The 17,288-nt window shown below is 47.2% G+C and overlaps 1 protein-coding gene across 1 annotated transcript in view; it reads right to left on the bottom strand.

Annotated features, from left to right (window-relative positions):
* Nucleotides 1-17,288, bottom strand: part of dhx36 (DEAH (Asp-Glu-Ala-His) box polypeptide 36) — a 93,158-nt gene that overhangs the window by 59,993 nt on the left and 15,877 nt on the right. The window contains 4 exon segments of the mRNA XM_072473797.1: nucleotides 1,163-1,306; nucleotides 2,757-2,838; nucleotides 9,217-9,383; nucleotides 9,570-9,644. Of these exon segments, the coding sequence (XP_072329898.1) occupies nucleotides 1,163-1,306; nucleotides 2,757-2,838; nucleotides 9,217-9,383; nucleotides 9,570-9,644 (468 nt within the window).

The following is a 17,288-nucleotide window of genomic DNA, read 5'->3' as shown; positions in this document are numbered from 1 at the left end:
TAACTACAAGGCTCAATTTCCAAAATAGATTGGAGTAAAAGTCAGCCCTCTCAGGCGGTGGAAGGCAATTTAGGACCTTACTTCAAAAAGAGTATTTCATAAATGTACAATATAACATTGGCAGATAGGTGCATTGATTCGGATCTCCAGAAAATGGTAAGATAGAAGTGCACAGCCACAACTTGATAGATGAACAGTTCCTGATCTGAGCTAGTCCATCAGAAGAGCATGACCCCCTAAAATAAAGGATGAGGCACGCTGGGCCTCTTCAGCTTTGCTCTAATCGAGAAATGCAATGAAAGTTCTCTGAAGTATGCTGAATTGTCCGAGGATACAATTCCACGTTGTGGGTCCCGGAAATTATGGCATTATCCCAAAATGCATGGACATGATGACAGAAAGCACCAGAATCCTCCAAGAAACGCAAGGTGAAATCTTGCATTTTGTGCACAGAGTGCTGGCTGGGATGAGAAAACCGGTGTGTGGCTCTCTGGTTGCACAGCCCCAAAATCTCTGGCACTCTGTGCACAACAATCTGCGGACATGGTTTCCATCATGCTGGCGGGGCAGGGCCGGATAGGGCCGAACAGATTGGGGCGTCCTTTTTAAAGAGCGCACTGATCTGTGGTAAAAAGAAACTCCCAGCCCTCCACTGATGTGGAGGGTCATCTGCCTCCACCCCTGCCCCCAAAATACGGGCAACCCCCTCTCCCCAGAAGGCCATCCTTCACACTGCCAGGGTGGCACTGTGCAAATGTGGTTCCACCCCCCAACCCCACTCCAGGGAGGGTGGGGGGAGGGGGCTATACTCACCTTTGTGCCCCCGGCGGGTTTCCAAAGACAGCTTTTGGTTTTTCAATAACGGTTGTAAACCTCGCCGTGATGTTGACGAGGGGGCAGTTCTTTACCTGGGGCGTAGCATATGGCGGGGAGGCCCTTTGAATACATTTAAATGCTCCTGACCCATTACGGCGTCAGCGAGGAGTGGGGAAAATCAGAAAACGAGGCCCTGCTGGCGAGAAGTTCGTTTTCCAATTCTCGTGAGATTTTGCACCCATGTTGCTCAAAACAAAAACGGGGGCAAAATCGCATCCATTAAGGGATGGAACCTTGGTGTGAAATAAAAATGGCCCGACCAATGTCTACACTGTTGCTTGCATACCTTCCTTGCAGCTCTCTCATATATTCAGGCCACTGTTGTTGGTATTCTTCTTCCACTCGCTCTTTCTCCGGTCGAAACATGCAGCCTTGCATGAACCTTCTCTTGGAGGACGGTCTCCGAATTTCTTGGTTTTGTGGATGATACCTGATTTGAAATGCAAATAAGCGTCAGGGAAAAGGCCAGGAAATACTGTCAATGACCTGTATAATGAAGGTGCGTTCATAACATGGTCAAACAGGTCCCGTGTACCGATCTGCCAATCCTTCCAACAGTTAAGAGTGGGAGAGATTCCTGGTCAGCCTCGAACACCACTATTCATAGCTCCAGAAAGTGGGGTGGGGGCAGTGAGAATAGCAAGGGGATAGCTGAGATGGCGAGGCGGAGAAAGGGAGTCAAAATCTCTCTTCCCCAGCCTTAAATAGATTCAATGAGGGAGCATCCACAACCTTTTGGTGTAGAGAAGTCCAAGGATACATAACCCTTTGGAGAAGCAATTTCTCCTCATCTCAGTCCTAAATGATTAGCCCCTTATTACTGAGACTGTGCCCCCTAGTTTTAGATTCTCCAACCAGAGGGAACAATCTGTTAGCATCTATCCGACCAAGCCCCTTCAGGATTTTCTATTCTTCCAAACTCCAGAGAATATCAGCCCAATTTACTTTCTTCATAGTTCAAGCCCCTCATCCCAGAGACCAATTTAGTGAACCTTCGCTGTTACTGCCTCCGATGCAAGTATATCCTTTCTTAAAAGTGCGGAGGCCAAAACTGCACAAATCTGGAGAGGTTTGGTCTCACCAAAACTGTACAATTGTAACAGGACATCTTTATATCTCCCAACATGCCATTTTCCAACCTAATTGCTTCCTGTGCTTGCCTGCTAAGGAGTTCCTTGTACAAGCACACCCAAGTCTCTTTGAACATCGGCACGTACAAATTTCTCACCTTTAAAAAAATATTCTACTTTTCTATTCTTACAACCAAGTGAATACCTTCACGTTTCCCTACCTTATACTCCATCTGCCATCTTGTTCCCTACTCATTTAACCGGCCTATATCTCTTTGTAGCCTCTTTGCTTCCTCCTCACAGCTTATCTTTCCACCTGGCTTGGTATTATCAGCAAACGTAGATATATTACTTCAGTTAAGTAATTAACATAGATTGTAAATAGCTGAAGCCACAGCACTGACCTTTACGGCACTCCAGCATTCATTGCCTGCAAACTTGAAAATGCTCCCTTTATGCCCAATCTCTGCTTCCTGTGCACCAACCAACCCACTATCCGTGCAAATATATTACCCCCAACTCCATCTGTCAACCTTTTCTGCGCATCTTACCAAATGCCTTTTGGAAATCCAGGTATACTACCCCTACTGGTTCCTATTTATCTATCCTACTAGTTTCATCCTCAAACGCACTAATAAATTTGTCAAACAGGATTTCTCTTTTAGCATGTTGACTTGGTCGAATCATATAATGCTTTTACGAGTGCGTTGCCCAGACTACCTTAATATCTACACTGAGCAGAAGGAACAGAACATTTTACAGTCACAACTAAAGAGAAAACCTGCTCAAATCATTAACAACTTGACTTACTGGAGCAACTCAACGACATCTTCCAAAATGTATTCTTTCACCGGATAGGTAAATCCTGGAATATGCAACATGGGACATTTGCCTGTAAGAAAATGGAGAAAAGCATAATATTTCTGAACAGTAAATACAAATATGTTCCAAACCTAGTAATTATTTGTCACAGAAAGTATCTGAATCCGATATTATTCAAAAGTGTAAAACTGGAGTACAAAACAGCAATCATTGCACAAAATGTTTTTTGCATGATTTCTGCCCAGACACCAGTGTAATCTTAGTAAAATGAAACTTCGCTAAGGACTGCATAATTTTAAATACAAGTAAGCTGCAGCCACAACCACTTCACATTGGAGTATTCATGATCTTTTACATCAGTTTAAAGTCTGCTAACTCAATGCAGTGCCTGCCCACAAAAGAGATAACAAATAGGTTAGACCAAGGAGAGCCAATGGATGTTATCTATCTTGACTTCCAAAAGGCCTTTGATAAGGTGCCTCACGGGAGACTGCTGAGCAAAATAATGGCCCATGGTATTCGAGGCAAGGTACTAACATGGATTGACGATTGGCTGTCAGGCAGAAGGCAGAGAGTTGGGATAAAAGGTTCTTTTTCGGAATGGCAACCGGTGACGAGTGGTGTCCCGCAGGGTTCAGTGTTGGGGCCACAGCTGTTCTCTTTATATATTAACGATCTAGATGACGGGACTGGGGGCATTCTGGCTAAGTTTGCCGATGATACAAAGATAGGTGGAGGGGCAGGTAGTATGGAGGAGGTGGGGAGGCTGCAGAAAGATTTAGACAGTTTAGGAGAGTGGTCCAAGAAATGGCTGATGAAATTCAACGTGGGCAAGTTCGAATTCTTGCACTTTGGGAAAAAAAAGAGGCATGGACTATTTTCTAAACAGTGACAAAATTCATAATGCTGAAGTGTAAAGGGACTTGGGAGTCTTAGTCCAGGATTCTCTGAAGGTAAACTTGCAGGTTGAGCCCGTAATTAAGAAAGCAAATGCAATGTTGTTATTTATCTCAAGAGGCTTGGAATATAAAAGCAGGGATGTACTTCTGAAGCTTTATAAAGCATTAGTTAGGCCCCATTTAGAATACTGTGAGCAATTTTGGGCCCCACACCTCAGGAAGGACATACTGGCACTGGAGCGGGTCCAGCGGAAATTCACACGGATGATCCCAGGAATGGTAGGCCTAACATACGATGAACGTCTGAGGATCCTGGGATTATATTCATTGGAGTTTAGGAGGTTGAGGGGAGATCTAATAGAAACTTACAAGATAATGAATGGCTTAGATAGGGTGGATGTAGGGAAGTTGTTTCCGTTAGCAGGGGAGACTAGGACCCGGGGGCACAGCCTTAGAATAAAAGGACTTTAGAACAGAGATGAGGAGAAATTTCTTCAGCCAGAGTGGTGGGTCTGTGGAATTCATTGCCACAGAGGGCGGTGGAAGCCGGGACGTTGAGTGTCTTTAAGACAGAAGTTGATATATTCTTGATTTCTCGAGGAATGAAGGGCTATGGAGAGAGAGCGGGTAAATGGAGTTGAAATCAGCCATGATTGAATGGTGGAGTGGGCTCAATGGGCCGAATGGCCTTACATCCACTCCTATGTCTTATGGTCTTAAAACTGGCCACACCAGGTTGGAACAGCAAGGTTCCACCAATATCACTGCAATTTCTTTTTAAGAAGTGTTTTTATTGGGTTTTCACTATTCCACAATCCATAAATTACATACCAGAAAACCACGCCAAAAAGACAAATGAAAAAAAGAGAAATCAGCACACATATTTACAGGCTTCCCTCTTGCTGTGGCCGTGTCCCACCTTTAGTCAGCAGACATCGGTTACAATCCCCAGTATGGCCAGAGCAATTATTTACAAGTGTCTATTTACAGTTTAGTTTGAGCTTCAGCTTGCCCTTGGACTAGCCCCCTGCGGCTTTATCTCTTGTCCTTCTCATTTTCTTTGCGTGCCTCTTTGTGAGCAATCAGGGAGGCAAAGGCTATGGCTTCGGCCCCCCTCCCCACAAAGAGTTCTAGCTGATCTGAAGCCTCGAAGACTGCCACTTATGGACATGGCACCACCCTCACTCCCACAACCCAGGACATCAACTCAAAAAAAAAGGTCTTCCAGTACCCGACAAGTCTGGGGCAAGCCCAGAACACATCAGTGTGGTTGGCCGAGCCTCCCTGGCACATTTGTCCTCCACCTCCGGAAAGTACTCACTCATTCGGGTTCTGGTTAGGTGTGCTCTGTGCACCGCTTTTAGTTGCGTTAGGCTCAGCCCTGCGCATGTGGAGGTTTGCCCTGTGTAGTACTTCAATCCAGAGCCCTTCCCCCATCTCAATGCCTAGTTCCTCCTCCCATTTCTTCCTTGTCTCATCCAGAGGGAAGAGTACCTCCTCCTCCTTCCCGAGATCGCCCGCGTCCATCAGTTCTTCTACTTTTTTTTTTTAAAAATAAAATATTTTTTTATTCTCCTTTTTCCCATTTTCTACCAAATTATCAGTTCTTCTACTAATGAGTGTTCCGGTTTCTGGGGGACCGTCCTTGTTGCCTTATGGAGGAGGTTTTTGAGCTGAACGGATGGGCGGCACAGTAGCACAGTGGTTAACACTGTTGCTTCAGATTCTGAATTCTCCTTCTGTGTACCCGAACAGGCGGCGGAATGTGCCCCTTAATAGCGAGTCGGCGAACATCTCCCACACGTGCGGGGTCAATGCTGGAGGGACTTTTTTGTAGAAGTCCGCCGGGAATCCGTCTTCCCTGCCTGCATGGAGTTGATGCTCTCCATGACTTCTTTCAGTTCTAATAGTGCTTCTCGACCCCATCTCTTTTCTTCCCCCACAAACGACATGTCCAGTATGTCAAGGAACTGCTTCATCCCCAAGTCACCCTGGGGGGGTTAGGTGGTGTACAGCCCACGGTCGATGATTGCAAATGTTTTATTGATCCTTTCTGGCATGGCGACTAGCCTACTGCTGCCGTCCCTAACCGGAGCTATTTCCCTCATGGCTGCCTGCTTTCTCCGCTGGTGAGCCAGCAAGCAGCTGGCTTTGTCTCCATGTTCGTAAAAGATCCCCCGTGTCTGGCGGAGGTGGTGTACTGCTTTCCCTGTGGAGAGCAGGTCAAAGTCGATCTGTAGTTTTTTTTCTCTCCGCATGTAGTTCCACGGTCGAGGCAGAACCTCTGATCCACCTCCAGTATGGAGTCGATCAGCTGTTGCCTGGCCCCCCCTTCTTCCCATCTTTGCATGTCTTGTACACAATCATTTCCCCTCTTATCACCGCTTTCAGTGCCTCCCAGAACGTACCCATCTATGGTCTGTGAAATCCGTTTGCAGAATGCCTTATTGGCCAGGAGGGCCATGGGAGGGGCACTGTGCTCGGCTCATTTTCAACTTCACATCCACGTAGTGTGGAGTATTGATTACGATTGTGGAGTATTCCGTTCCTACTACCCCTAGAAGCACCACTTTCCCCACTAGAGAGTCCGTGTACCTGGGAGAAGGAGAACTTGTTCTCCCCTGGGTGTGTGAACCTCCACGGGTCCATTGCCCCCATCTGTTTCATGAAAACATTCAATTCCTTTGCCATGTTTGATCTGTCTGTCTGTGGGTCCTATATGCAGTTAAAGTCTTCCCCCCCACCCCCCTCCCCATGGTGAGTCGGTGTGTGTTTATGTCGGGAATTTTCGCCATGGTTTTCTTCGTGAATTTCGCTTCATCCTAGTTGGGAGTGTACACATTTACACGGACCACTGGCATCCCCTCCAAGACACCATTTAGCATGACGTACCATCTCCCTTGGTCAGTAACCATCCACGTCACCGTAAATTCAGCCCCCCACCGGATCGATTCACACCTTCCACCGACCGTTGCGTTTCTCTTCCCCCTCTGCACCCCCCCGCCCCAATCCCCTACTGTGTCCTACTGCTCTCACACCCTCCTTTCTGAGATTCATCGTCAGATTGAAATCAAAGCACGTGAGTCCCACGCTAATAGTCTCGCCTGTGTTTTTTAACCGGTGAGAGTGGAGGTCTGGTTCACTGTTGGTATCATTGTCTTCCCAGCCCGTGCTGGTGCACGAATGTATCTGCTTCTGCCGGTGCAGTGAAGTAGTACACCCTACCTGGAAAGTCACCCAGAGTTTGGCAGGGTTCAGCATCCCAAACCACACGTTGTTCTTGCAAAGGGTCACCTTGCTGTGTTAAGTTCCACCCGGCGCTTGGCTAGGTCTGCCCCAATGTCCGGGTACACACGGATCGAGTGTCCCTTCCATTTACAGGACCGCGTGTGTCTTGCCCACTTTTGGATCTTTTCCCGGTCTTGGTCCCGATGCAGTTTCGCGCTGATGGCCTGCGGTTGCTCCCCGGCGTTCAGCTTTGGCCGGAGTGATCTGTGAGCACGGTCTATTTCTGGGGGCTTCAGGAAGCTTTCCCCTCCAGCAAGTTTGCCCAGCACCTGAGCTGCGTACTCCTTAGGGTTCCTGCCCTCGGTATCCTCCAGTAGGTCCACAATGGAAAGGTTTTGGTGGTGCGACCGATTCTCTTGGTCCTCAACCTTCCCCTCAGTATCCCTTGTGTCGCCACCAACCTTGCCGTCTCAGTCTCTGTGAGGCGGTCCAGTAGCTCTGGTCGGTCGTGGCCATCTCAAGTTCTCTGATAGTCGCCTCCTGTGTCTCCAGACACCGCTCCATCTTTTCCAGCGCTGCTTGAAGGGGGACCAGTCCCTCTGCTACCGCCACTTTCACCGTTGCCATCATTTTCAGTTTAATGGCGTCTTTGAGCCCTTGGCGCTCCTTTGGTAGGAGGTCCCTCCATTCATTTATCGGGGGGGGAAGCCCAGCATATGTTCTGACGGCCCATCCTGTTCGGGTGTGGCCAGATGAAATGAAAATGAAATTGAAATGAAATGAAAATCGATTATTGTCACAAGTAGGCTTCAAATGAAGTTACTGTGAAAAGCCCCTAGTCGCCACATTCCGGCGCCTGTTCGGGGTGGCTGGTACGGGAATTGAACCGTACTGCTGGCCTGGTCTGCTTTCAAAGCCAGCGATTTAGCCCTGTGCTCACCGGCCCGTGTGTACGGCATCGTCTCAATCTTCCTCGCGAAAATTGTATTGATTCTGCCATCTTTTCGGCTCATTTTGTTGCCTGGCATGCCTCGTTGGTTGTGGTGATGTTGGAGGAGGGAGGAGGGTGGTGGGTGGTGGGTTCCACCCCCCCCCCCCCCCCCCGGGTTTAGCGGTCCAAAAAGTGCCTCATTTCAAGGTTCCAGGAGGAGAGACACCTTCCGTGCGCCCCTCAGCACATCCCCATCACTTAAGTCCCGTTCTGCAATGTTAACACGCATGTGTGTTAGCACATGAGGAAGCTTTCACACAGGTTTTATTCGTCTTCTGACTGACTCGGTCAAAAAACGCAGAGCGCCTCCAGCGCTATTTTCACAATCACTAGCTGGGCGTGGGATTTAAAGTTGCTTTAAAATGCCATTTTCTTTTTTAATGTCAGATTCTATAAGCTGTTTCTGATGTTTACAGCATGAACTTCACCTCTGTGACCATTGGCACAACAAAAGACCATTGTGAAACATTGGTCATTGAATTTATGCGGTGAAACCTATACTAACATTGCTGGCTCCTGACCCTGGAGGTCTCGCAATCCGCAAGTCTCCACTCGTGAGATCACAATGCCACCAAAAACAGTCCAATCTTTCCGACCAGCAGCCTTAGCAAGCCCACGGAATCAGAATCACAAATGATAGTCTTGTCTCAATAAAAAGAGACAACTAAAGATGTTACTGCTTGGATACCTTCAATTCCACCAGGAAAGAAACGGAGAGGATGAATCTATTGTTCGTCAGTTTAAGTTTGATATCAGACAGAGACTGATGAACCATCGGAAAGCACTTGCTGCTGTTGTGAAAACACAGCCAGAGGTCTGAGGATGTGCTTAATACTATTTCCTTTCATTAATTCAGAGGACATGTACATTGCTGGCAAGGCTGGGGTTTATTATCCATGTTTAATTACTCCGAGCAGGTAGCAGTGGGGATGGAGGAACGCACAACCAGGTGTCTAGGGCACGTCATAAGGCAGCTAAGAGTTAACCATGTTTACCCCTGTGAGGTTTTATCTATGAAACCAAAGTAAAGATGGATTACAAAATGATCTGTTTGGTGAAGATTTATTAAGGTCGACTGGTTATGCCGTAAGCAAAGTAAAACAAAGTAAAAGTTTAAAACGTGGCAATAAACAACAGGAATAATGAGGAGATATAGACAAAAGGAGACATTTTCAGAGCCCTGGGGAAAGAGCAGAGGAGTGAGACTAAGTGGGTAGCTTTCAAAGAGCTGCCACTTGTCTCCCTCTATGCTTCACGATTCTGTGAATTTCAACAAACCCACAGTCAGAACTGACTGAAGTTTCCATTAGAAACTGTCTATTCTACTCACCAAAGTATTCCGAAAACTTGTCAGCGTTTAGAGTTGCACTCATCAATATCACTTTTAGGTCCGGCCGGAAAGGCAGAACGTCCTTCACGATCGTCATCAGGACATCCGATTGTAAACTCCTCTCGTGAACCTCATCCAAAACAAGGTGACTGACGGTAGACAAAAGACTGTGGAAAGAGAGATTTTTTAATGTTATCAAGACCGTGCCAACTCTATTACTTTGGCAAACAAATTGGAATTTGAGGGCACGAGCGGGTGATGGCTGGAATTGGGAAACGCGCAACTAAGAATTTGTCTCGCATTAAATAAACTACATAACATACATATAGTTTACATATTAATTGTATACTTACCCGTCCGACTGAAGCCATTGGAGAATGATTCCTGTCGTGCAGTACAAAATGGAACCTTGTTTTCGTGGCAAGCGACTGTAAAGGAAGACACAAGTGTTTACAAAAATAAACAGAAGAGCAACAAAATATTTTCCCTCAGACAGCTTAGTCTAGCTCGAATTCTTCAGAATTGGGCATGCAACAGCGACCAACATTTATAGGCCCCATTTGTCACTCTCTCTCCTCAGATACCAAGACCGAAGAGGGACTGGCGACCACAGATTGGAAACTGCAGTGGTTTGCCATTGCCTTCTGCAGGTTGCGGCGAATCAGGAGATGCTCCCACTCTTACCGCCTGCCATAGGTGTAGCGGAAGGATTTACAGGTTAATAATCAAGCTGTTTGGCCACAGTACGAACACACCTTTCAAGGCCAACCGGAATGGGGCTTGAATGTGCCAATTTTAACATTTCTGAAAAAGGCTCAAGAGATTTCACAAATGGGTGTATGCCAGGAATGCCAACATATCGTGCCTTTAACATAGCAAAATGTCCCAGGGTAATGGACAGATCATAGGTCATAGAGCTTGCGGCGTAGAAGGAGGCCATTCGGCCCATCGAGTCTGCACCGACCCTTGGAAAGAGCACCCCATTTAAGCCCACACTTCCAACCTATCCCCGTAACCCAGTAACCCCACCCAATCTTTTTGGACCCAAGGGCAATTTAGCATGGTCAATCCACCTAACCTGCACATCTTTGGACTGTGGGAGGAAACCGGAGCACCCGGAGGAAACCCACGCAGACACGGGGAGAACGTGCAGACTCCACACAGACAGAGACTCAAGCCAGGAATCGAACCTGGGGCACTGGAGCTACTGTACTAACCACTGTGCTGCCCTTTGTATTCAGACAAAGATTGACAACGTGCTAAAGGAGACTTTAAAACAAACTAGGTCACAGAGGCAGATTTTAAGGAGCTTAAGGGAAGAGAGAGAGATGAACAAGTGCAGAGGTTTAGGGAGAAATTTCCAGAACGTAGGACCCAGACAGATGAAGACCTGGAAGGCAATGATGAAGTGAAAGGATATGGCATACACGAGAAATGCAGGGTTCCCAGAGGAATCAATAGAATTTACAGTGCAGGAGGCTATTCAGCCCATCGAGTCTGCACCGGCTCTTGGAAAGAGCACCCTACGTAAGCCCATACCCTCCACACTATCCCCGTAACCCAGCAACCCCATCTAACCGAAGGGCAATTTAGCATGGCCAATCCACCTAACCTGCACCTCTTCGGACTGTGGGAGGGAACTGGAGCACCCGGAGGAAACCCACGCACATACGGGGAGAACGTGCAGGCTCCGCACAGACAGTGACCCAAGCAGGAATCGAACCTGCGTCCGTGGCGCTGTGAAGCCATAGTACTAACCACTTTGCTACCCTGCTGCCCTATTGACCTGAAGATGCAAAGTGCTCATTGAGGATCAAGAAAAGTGGTAAAGATTTAGAACAGGATTTATCAAAGTACATGTGGAATGTGACTCAAAGCTTGCAGTTAAATTGCTAAGGAGCAACATACTAAGGGCTAGATTCTTGGAAGGCGCAAAATGTGGTGGTGTGGACGTCAACTGGAGGTGTGCTGACTGTGTTCCGATAGATTGGAGAGGAACCACGTAAGGAATTGGATGACTATAGAAAAGGACTTTGTGGAAGATGATTCTTGGGTAGGGTGTGGATAGTCTGGGTCACGTTAACATCAAAAAGGAGGTGGTATTGGGTGTTTTAAAAGACATTAAGACAGACGAGTCTCCTGGGCCAGATGGAATTTACCCCAGAATAGAGGGAAGCAAGGGAGGAAATTGCTGGGACCTTGACTGACATCTTTGTATCCTCATTGGCTACAGGCGAGATCCCAGAGGACCGAAGAATAGCTAATGTAGTACCGCTGTTTAAGAAAAGTAGCAAGGATAATCCAGAAAACTATAGGCTGGTGAGCCTCACGTCGGTAATAGGTAAATTATTGGAGAGAATTCTCAGGGACAGGATTTATACCCATTTGGAAACAAATGGACTCATTAGCGATAGACAGCATGGTTGTGTGAAGGGGAGGACGTCTCTCACTAACTTGATCCGAGTTTTTTGAGGAGGTGACAAAGATGATAGATGAGGGGAGGGCAGTGGATGTTGTTTGCATGGACGTCAGTAAAGCCTTTGATAAGGTGCCTCATGGTAGACTGGTAAAATAAGGGTGAAGTCACACGGGATGGAATCAAGAGGTGAGGTGGCAAAATGGATACAGAACTGGCTAGGTCACAGAAGACAGAGGGTAGCAGTAGAAGAGTGCTTTTTTGAATGGAAGGTTGTGACTAGTGATGTTGCACAGAGATCAGTGCAGGGGCCTCTGTTGTTTGTCGTACACAAACGATTTAGAGGAAAATATAGCTGGTCTGATTAATAAGTTCACCAAAGTTGGTGTAGTGGCAGATAGTGTTGAGGATTGTCAAGGATACAGCAGGACATAGATAGGTTGGAGATTTGGGCAGAGAAATGGCAAATGGAGTTTAATCTGGAGTACTGTAGCACAGTGGTTAGCACAGTTGCTTCACAGCTCCAGGGTCCCAGGTTCGATTCCCAGCTTGGGTCACTGTCTGTGCGGAGTTCACACTTTCTCCTGTGTCTGCGTGGGTTTCCTCCGGGTGCTCCGGTTTCCTCCCACAATCCAAAGATGTGCAGGTTAGGTGGATTGGCCATGCTAAATTGCCCTTAGTGTCCAAAAAGGTTAAGTGGGGGTTACTGGGTTATGGGGATAGGGTGGAGGTGTGGCGCTCTTTCTAAGAGCTGGTGCAGGCTCGATGGGGCGAATGGCCTCCTTCTGCACTGAAAATTCTATGATTCTAAATGCTAGCTCATGCATTTTGGTAGGTCTAACATCGAGGGGAAATGTACCATAAATGGCAAAACTCTTAGGAATATAGAAAGTCAGAGAGATCTGGGCGTACAGGTCCACAGATCTTTGAAAGTGGCAACACAAGTGGACAAGGTAGTCAAGAAATCATGTAAAATACTTGCCTTCATTGGACGTGGCATTGAGTATAAAAACTGGCAAGTCATGCCACAGTTGTATAGAACCTAGGTAGGGCTGCACTTGGAATATGCACATAATTCTGGTCACCACACAACCCAGAGGATGTGGAGGCTTTGGAGAGGGTGCGGAGAAGGTTTACCAGGATGTTACCCGATCTAGAGGGTGTTAGCTATGTGGAGAGGCTGAATAGACTCAGACTGTTTTCATTAGAACGACGGAGGTTGAGGGGTGACTTGATAGAAGTCTACAAGATTATGAGGGGCATGGAGAGAGTGGATGGGCAAGCACTCTTTCCCAGGGTGGAGGGGTCAGTCACCAGAGGGGCGTAGATTTAAGGTCCGCCGGGCAAAGTTTAGAAGAGATGTGCGAGGCAGGTTTTTTTTACATAGAGGGTGGGGAGTGCCTGGAATGCGCTACCTGGGGAGGTTGTGGAAATAGATACATTAACGGCATTCAAAAGGCATCTCAACAAATACATAGGATGGGTGTAGAGGGATACGGCACAAGTAAGTGCTGAGGGTTTTGGCCAAGGGTGGTATCATGACCGGTACAGGCTTAGCGAGCCGAAAGGCCTGTTCATGTGCTGCACTGTTCTCTGCTCTTGTTAAAACTGTGGAGTTAGAATCATAGAAGTTTACAGCATGGAAACAGGCCCTTCGGCCCAACCAGTCCATGCCGCCCAGTTTTTACCATTAAGCTAGTCCCAGTTGCCCGTACTTGGCCCATAACCCTCTATACCCATCTTACCCATGTAACTATCTAAATGCTTTTTAAAAGACACAATTGTACCCGCCTCTACTACTACCTCTGGCAACCCATTCCAGACACTCACTACCCTCTGAGTGAAGAAATTGCCCCTCTGGGCCCTTCTGAAACTCTCCCCTCTCACCTTAAACCTATGCCCTCTAGTTTTAGACTCCCCTACCTTTGGGAAAAGATGTTGACTATCTACCTTATCTATGCCCCTCATTATTTTATAGACCTCTATAAGATCACCCAAGCCTCCTACGCTCCAGGGAAAAAAGTCCCAGTCTATCCAGCCTCTCCTTATAACTCAAACCATCAAGTCCCGGCAACATCCTAGTAAATCTTTTCTGCACTCTTTCTAGTTTAATAATATCCTTTCTATAATAGGGTGACCAGACTGCACACAGTATTCCAAGTGTGGCCGTACCAATGTCTTGTACAACTTCAACAAGACGTCCCAACTCCTGTATTCAATGTTCTGACCAATGAAACCAAGCATGCCGAATGCCTTCTTCACCACCCTGTCCACCTGCGACTCCACCTTCAAGGAGCTATGAACCTGTACTCCTAGATCTTTTTGTTCTATAACTCTCCCCAACGCCATACCATTAACTGAGTAGGTCCTGGCCTGATTCGATCTGCCAAAATGCATCACCTCACATTTATCTAAATTAAACTCCATCTGCCATTCGTCGGCCCACTGGCCTAATTGATCATGTTAGGGCAGCACGGTAACGCAGTGGTTAGTGCTGCTGCCTCACGGCACAGAGGTCCCAGGTTCGATCCCGGCTCTGGGTCACTGTCTGTGTGAAGTTTGCACGTTCTCCCCGTGTTTGCGTGAGTTTCGCCCCCACAACCCAAAGATGTGCAGGGTAGGTGGATTGGCCAGGCTAAAATGTCCCTTAATTGGAAAAAATGAATTGGGTACTCTAATTTTTTTATTAAAAACTGGAGTTGGAAAAATTATGAAGCCGCTGAGATGTAGGTACATCCACAGCGATGTAACGGAGGGTATTCCAGGATTTTGACCCAGCGACAGCGAAGGAACGGCAATATATTTCCAAGTCAGGGTGGTGAGTGACTTGGAGGGGAACCTCCAGGTGGTGGGGTTCCCAGATATCCTGTCCCTTTAGATGGTAGTTGACATGAATTTGGTAGGTGCTGCCTGAGGAACTGTGGCAAGTTACTGCAGTGCATCTTGTAAATGGTACACATGGCTGTCACTGTTTGTCGGTGGTGGAGGGTTTGAAAGTTTGTGGAACGGGGAGCAATCTAGCTGCTTTGTCCTGGATAGTGTTGAGCTTATTGCGTATTATTGGAGCTGCACTCATCGAGACAAGTGGAACTTTTCTATAGAGGCAAGTTACTCATCGTAGAATTCCTAGACTTTGACCTGCTCTGGTAGCCACAGTATTTGTATGGCTGGTCCAGTTCATTTGGTCAATGCAGTGTGTAAATCGGCTGTTTGCTGCAATTTATATAGCCCCTTCAATAGAGTACAACACCGCAAGTCAATCACACCAGTTTAACACAATTGGAAAACCAGCAGTTTCTGGTTGCATACGAAGATATATGTGCCCTCAGCACAGTTAACAAACTCTTGGTCAACTATTCAGTTGCAGTTTTGGGGAGCACAGAGTATGCAATGGTTGGGGTCAGGAATTGGGAAGGCAGAGGGCCTGAGGGCGGAGAAATGGAAAGAGGCATGGAGGGATAAAGAGAAAAGTTAAGAAAATGCAAAAGTGGAAACGGATCGATGGTCTTGGGTACTGAGCGGCAGCAAAACTGTTCACATAAAAGAACGCGGACAGCAGCAGGAAGAACTCCCATGCTATTCTTTGAAATAATGCCACTGGATCGTTAATGTCCACCTGAGATAGTAAACAGGGCCTCAATTTTACTTCTCATCTGAAAGACAGCTGCTGCAACAAGGTAGCAGTCCCCCAATACTGAACTGGAATGTCAACCTGGGCTTTGTGCTGGAATCTTTGCCACAGGACTTTTCTTTAATTCGTCCATCGGATGTGGGCGTCGCTAAGACGAGCACTTATTGCCTAGTCCTAATTGGCCCCGTTCAGAGAGTATGAAGAGTCGAGCGCATTGCTTTGGGTCTGGAGTCACATGTAGGCCAGACCAGGTAAGGATGGCAGATGGCAGATTTCCTTCCCTAAAGGACATTAGTGAGCCAGATGTGCTTTTACAACAATGCTGAACCAGATGTGTTTTTTGCAACAATCGTCAATTTTCATGGTCATCATCAGACTTTTATTGAACTCAAATTTCACCATCTGCTGTGGTGGGATTCAAACGCGGGTCCCCACAGCATTACCCTGGGTCTGTAGAATATTAGTCCAGTGACAATGCTGCTTTGCCACTACCTCCCCGACAACCTCAATGGCGAAGGTGCAACAAGCTGAGCCATGGCTGACACGGAGACTGAATGAGCTGATCAAACGTAACTCTCTTTTTTAAAGAAAAGGTGTTATCTTGACCAACTCCGCTAAAAAAAGGTGCATAAGACAATCAGCTGTCAATGCAATCATAGAATTTACAGTGCAGGAGGCCATTCGGCCCATCGGGTCTGCACCGGCTCTTTGAAAGAGCATCCTACCCAAGCCCACACCTCCACCCTATCCCCATAACCCAGTAACCCCACCCAAAGGGCAATTTTGGACACTAAGGGCAATTTAGCATGGCCAATCCACCTAACCTGCACATCTTTGGACTGTGGGAGGAAACCGGAGCACCCGGAGGAAACCCACGCACACACGGGGAGGACGTGCAGACTCCACACAGACAGTGACCCAAGCCGGGAATCGAATGCGCGCAGGACAAGTATTTTTAGCTAGTCTATACAACTGAATTGAGAATGTTGCACTGGCAGCTGAACAGGAGATGTAAACAGCTGAACAGGAGGCCAAGTATAGTTTTATTAATCAATGAAAGGTGCTATCACTGCACAGGAAGCAGAAGAGTGAAAAGTAGGAAGCTGTGTTCAGAATCCAATAACAATTTCTACATTTGAAATGATACTGGATGCCAGGCTGAGAATAATCTTTCTGACCCATTATCCCTAGTGCCCTGCCACAGTGCCAGAGGACCATAGGTTGCTTTTCCCTTTGGAAGAAAGCTGACGAGGGGGAAGCTTGAGAAGGTGGGGCCTTCACGAGTAACCTCAGACAGTACGGGAATTGAACCCGCGCCTTTGGCGTCATCCTACATCACAAACCAGCCGTCCAACCAACTGAGCTAACCGGCCCCCAGAATGTCGCCACAGTCCCAGAGGGCCATGGGATGCTCTCTTCTTTGACAGCTGATTGGTGGTGATTAACTCTCTGGGTGCGACATTTCCTACAAAACAGTGACTCCACTTTAAAAAAGTACTTAATTGTCTGTGGAGACGATGAGACTGACTGCCCTGAGGTCATGAAAAATGTGACATTAGGGCAGCATGGTGGCGCAGTGGTTAGCACTGCAGCCTCACAGCGAAAAGGTCCCAGGTTAAATCCCGGCTCTGGGTCACTGTCCATGTGGACTTTGTACATTCTCCCCGCGTTTGTGGGGGTTTCGCCCCCACAACCCAAAGATGTGCAGGGTAGGTGGACTGACCATGCTAAATTGCCCCTTACTCGGAAAAAATTAATTGGGTTCTCTAAATTTTTTAAAAAATGAAAAACATGACATCGATGCAAGTTCATTCTCTCCATGAAGATTTCCAGTTTGTGATCTTACAACATTCCTGCGATGCAAAATCAATGCAATCAATTCTTCGTTATGGGCCATTTGATGTATAGACCCATTAACAAGGAAGCAGGCAAGGTAATAATTGACTAAAGGGGCAGGACCCATCCCCCCCTCAGCGCTGGTGCTGCTACATGTTCAGTTCTGCCTGTTTTTATCCTCGTCTGTTC

This window comes from Scyliorhinus torazame, chromosome 14 (assembly GCF_047496885.1).
Source record: "Scyliorhinus torazame isolate Kashiwa2021f chromosome 14, sScyTor2.1, whole genome shotgun sequence".
Classification (NCBI taxonomy): domain Eukaryota; kingdom Metazoa; phylum Chordata; class Chondrichthyes; order Carcharhiniformes; family Scyliorhinidae; genus Scyliorhinus; species Scyliorhinus torazame.
Note: the sequence above shows the minus strand (reverse complement) of the source record. Positions and strands in the feature narration are given on the sequence as shown.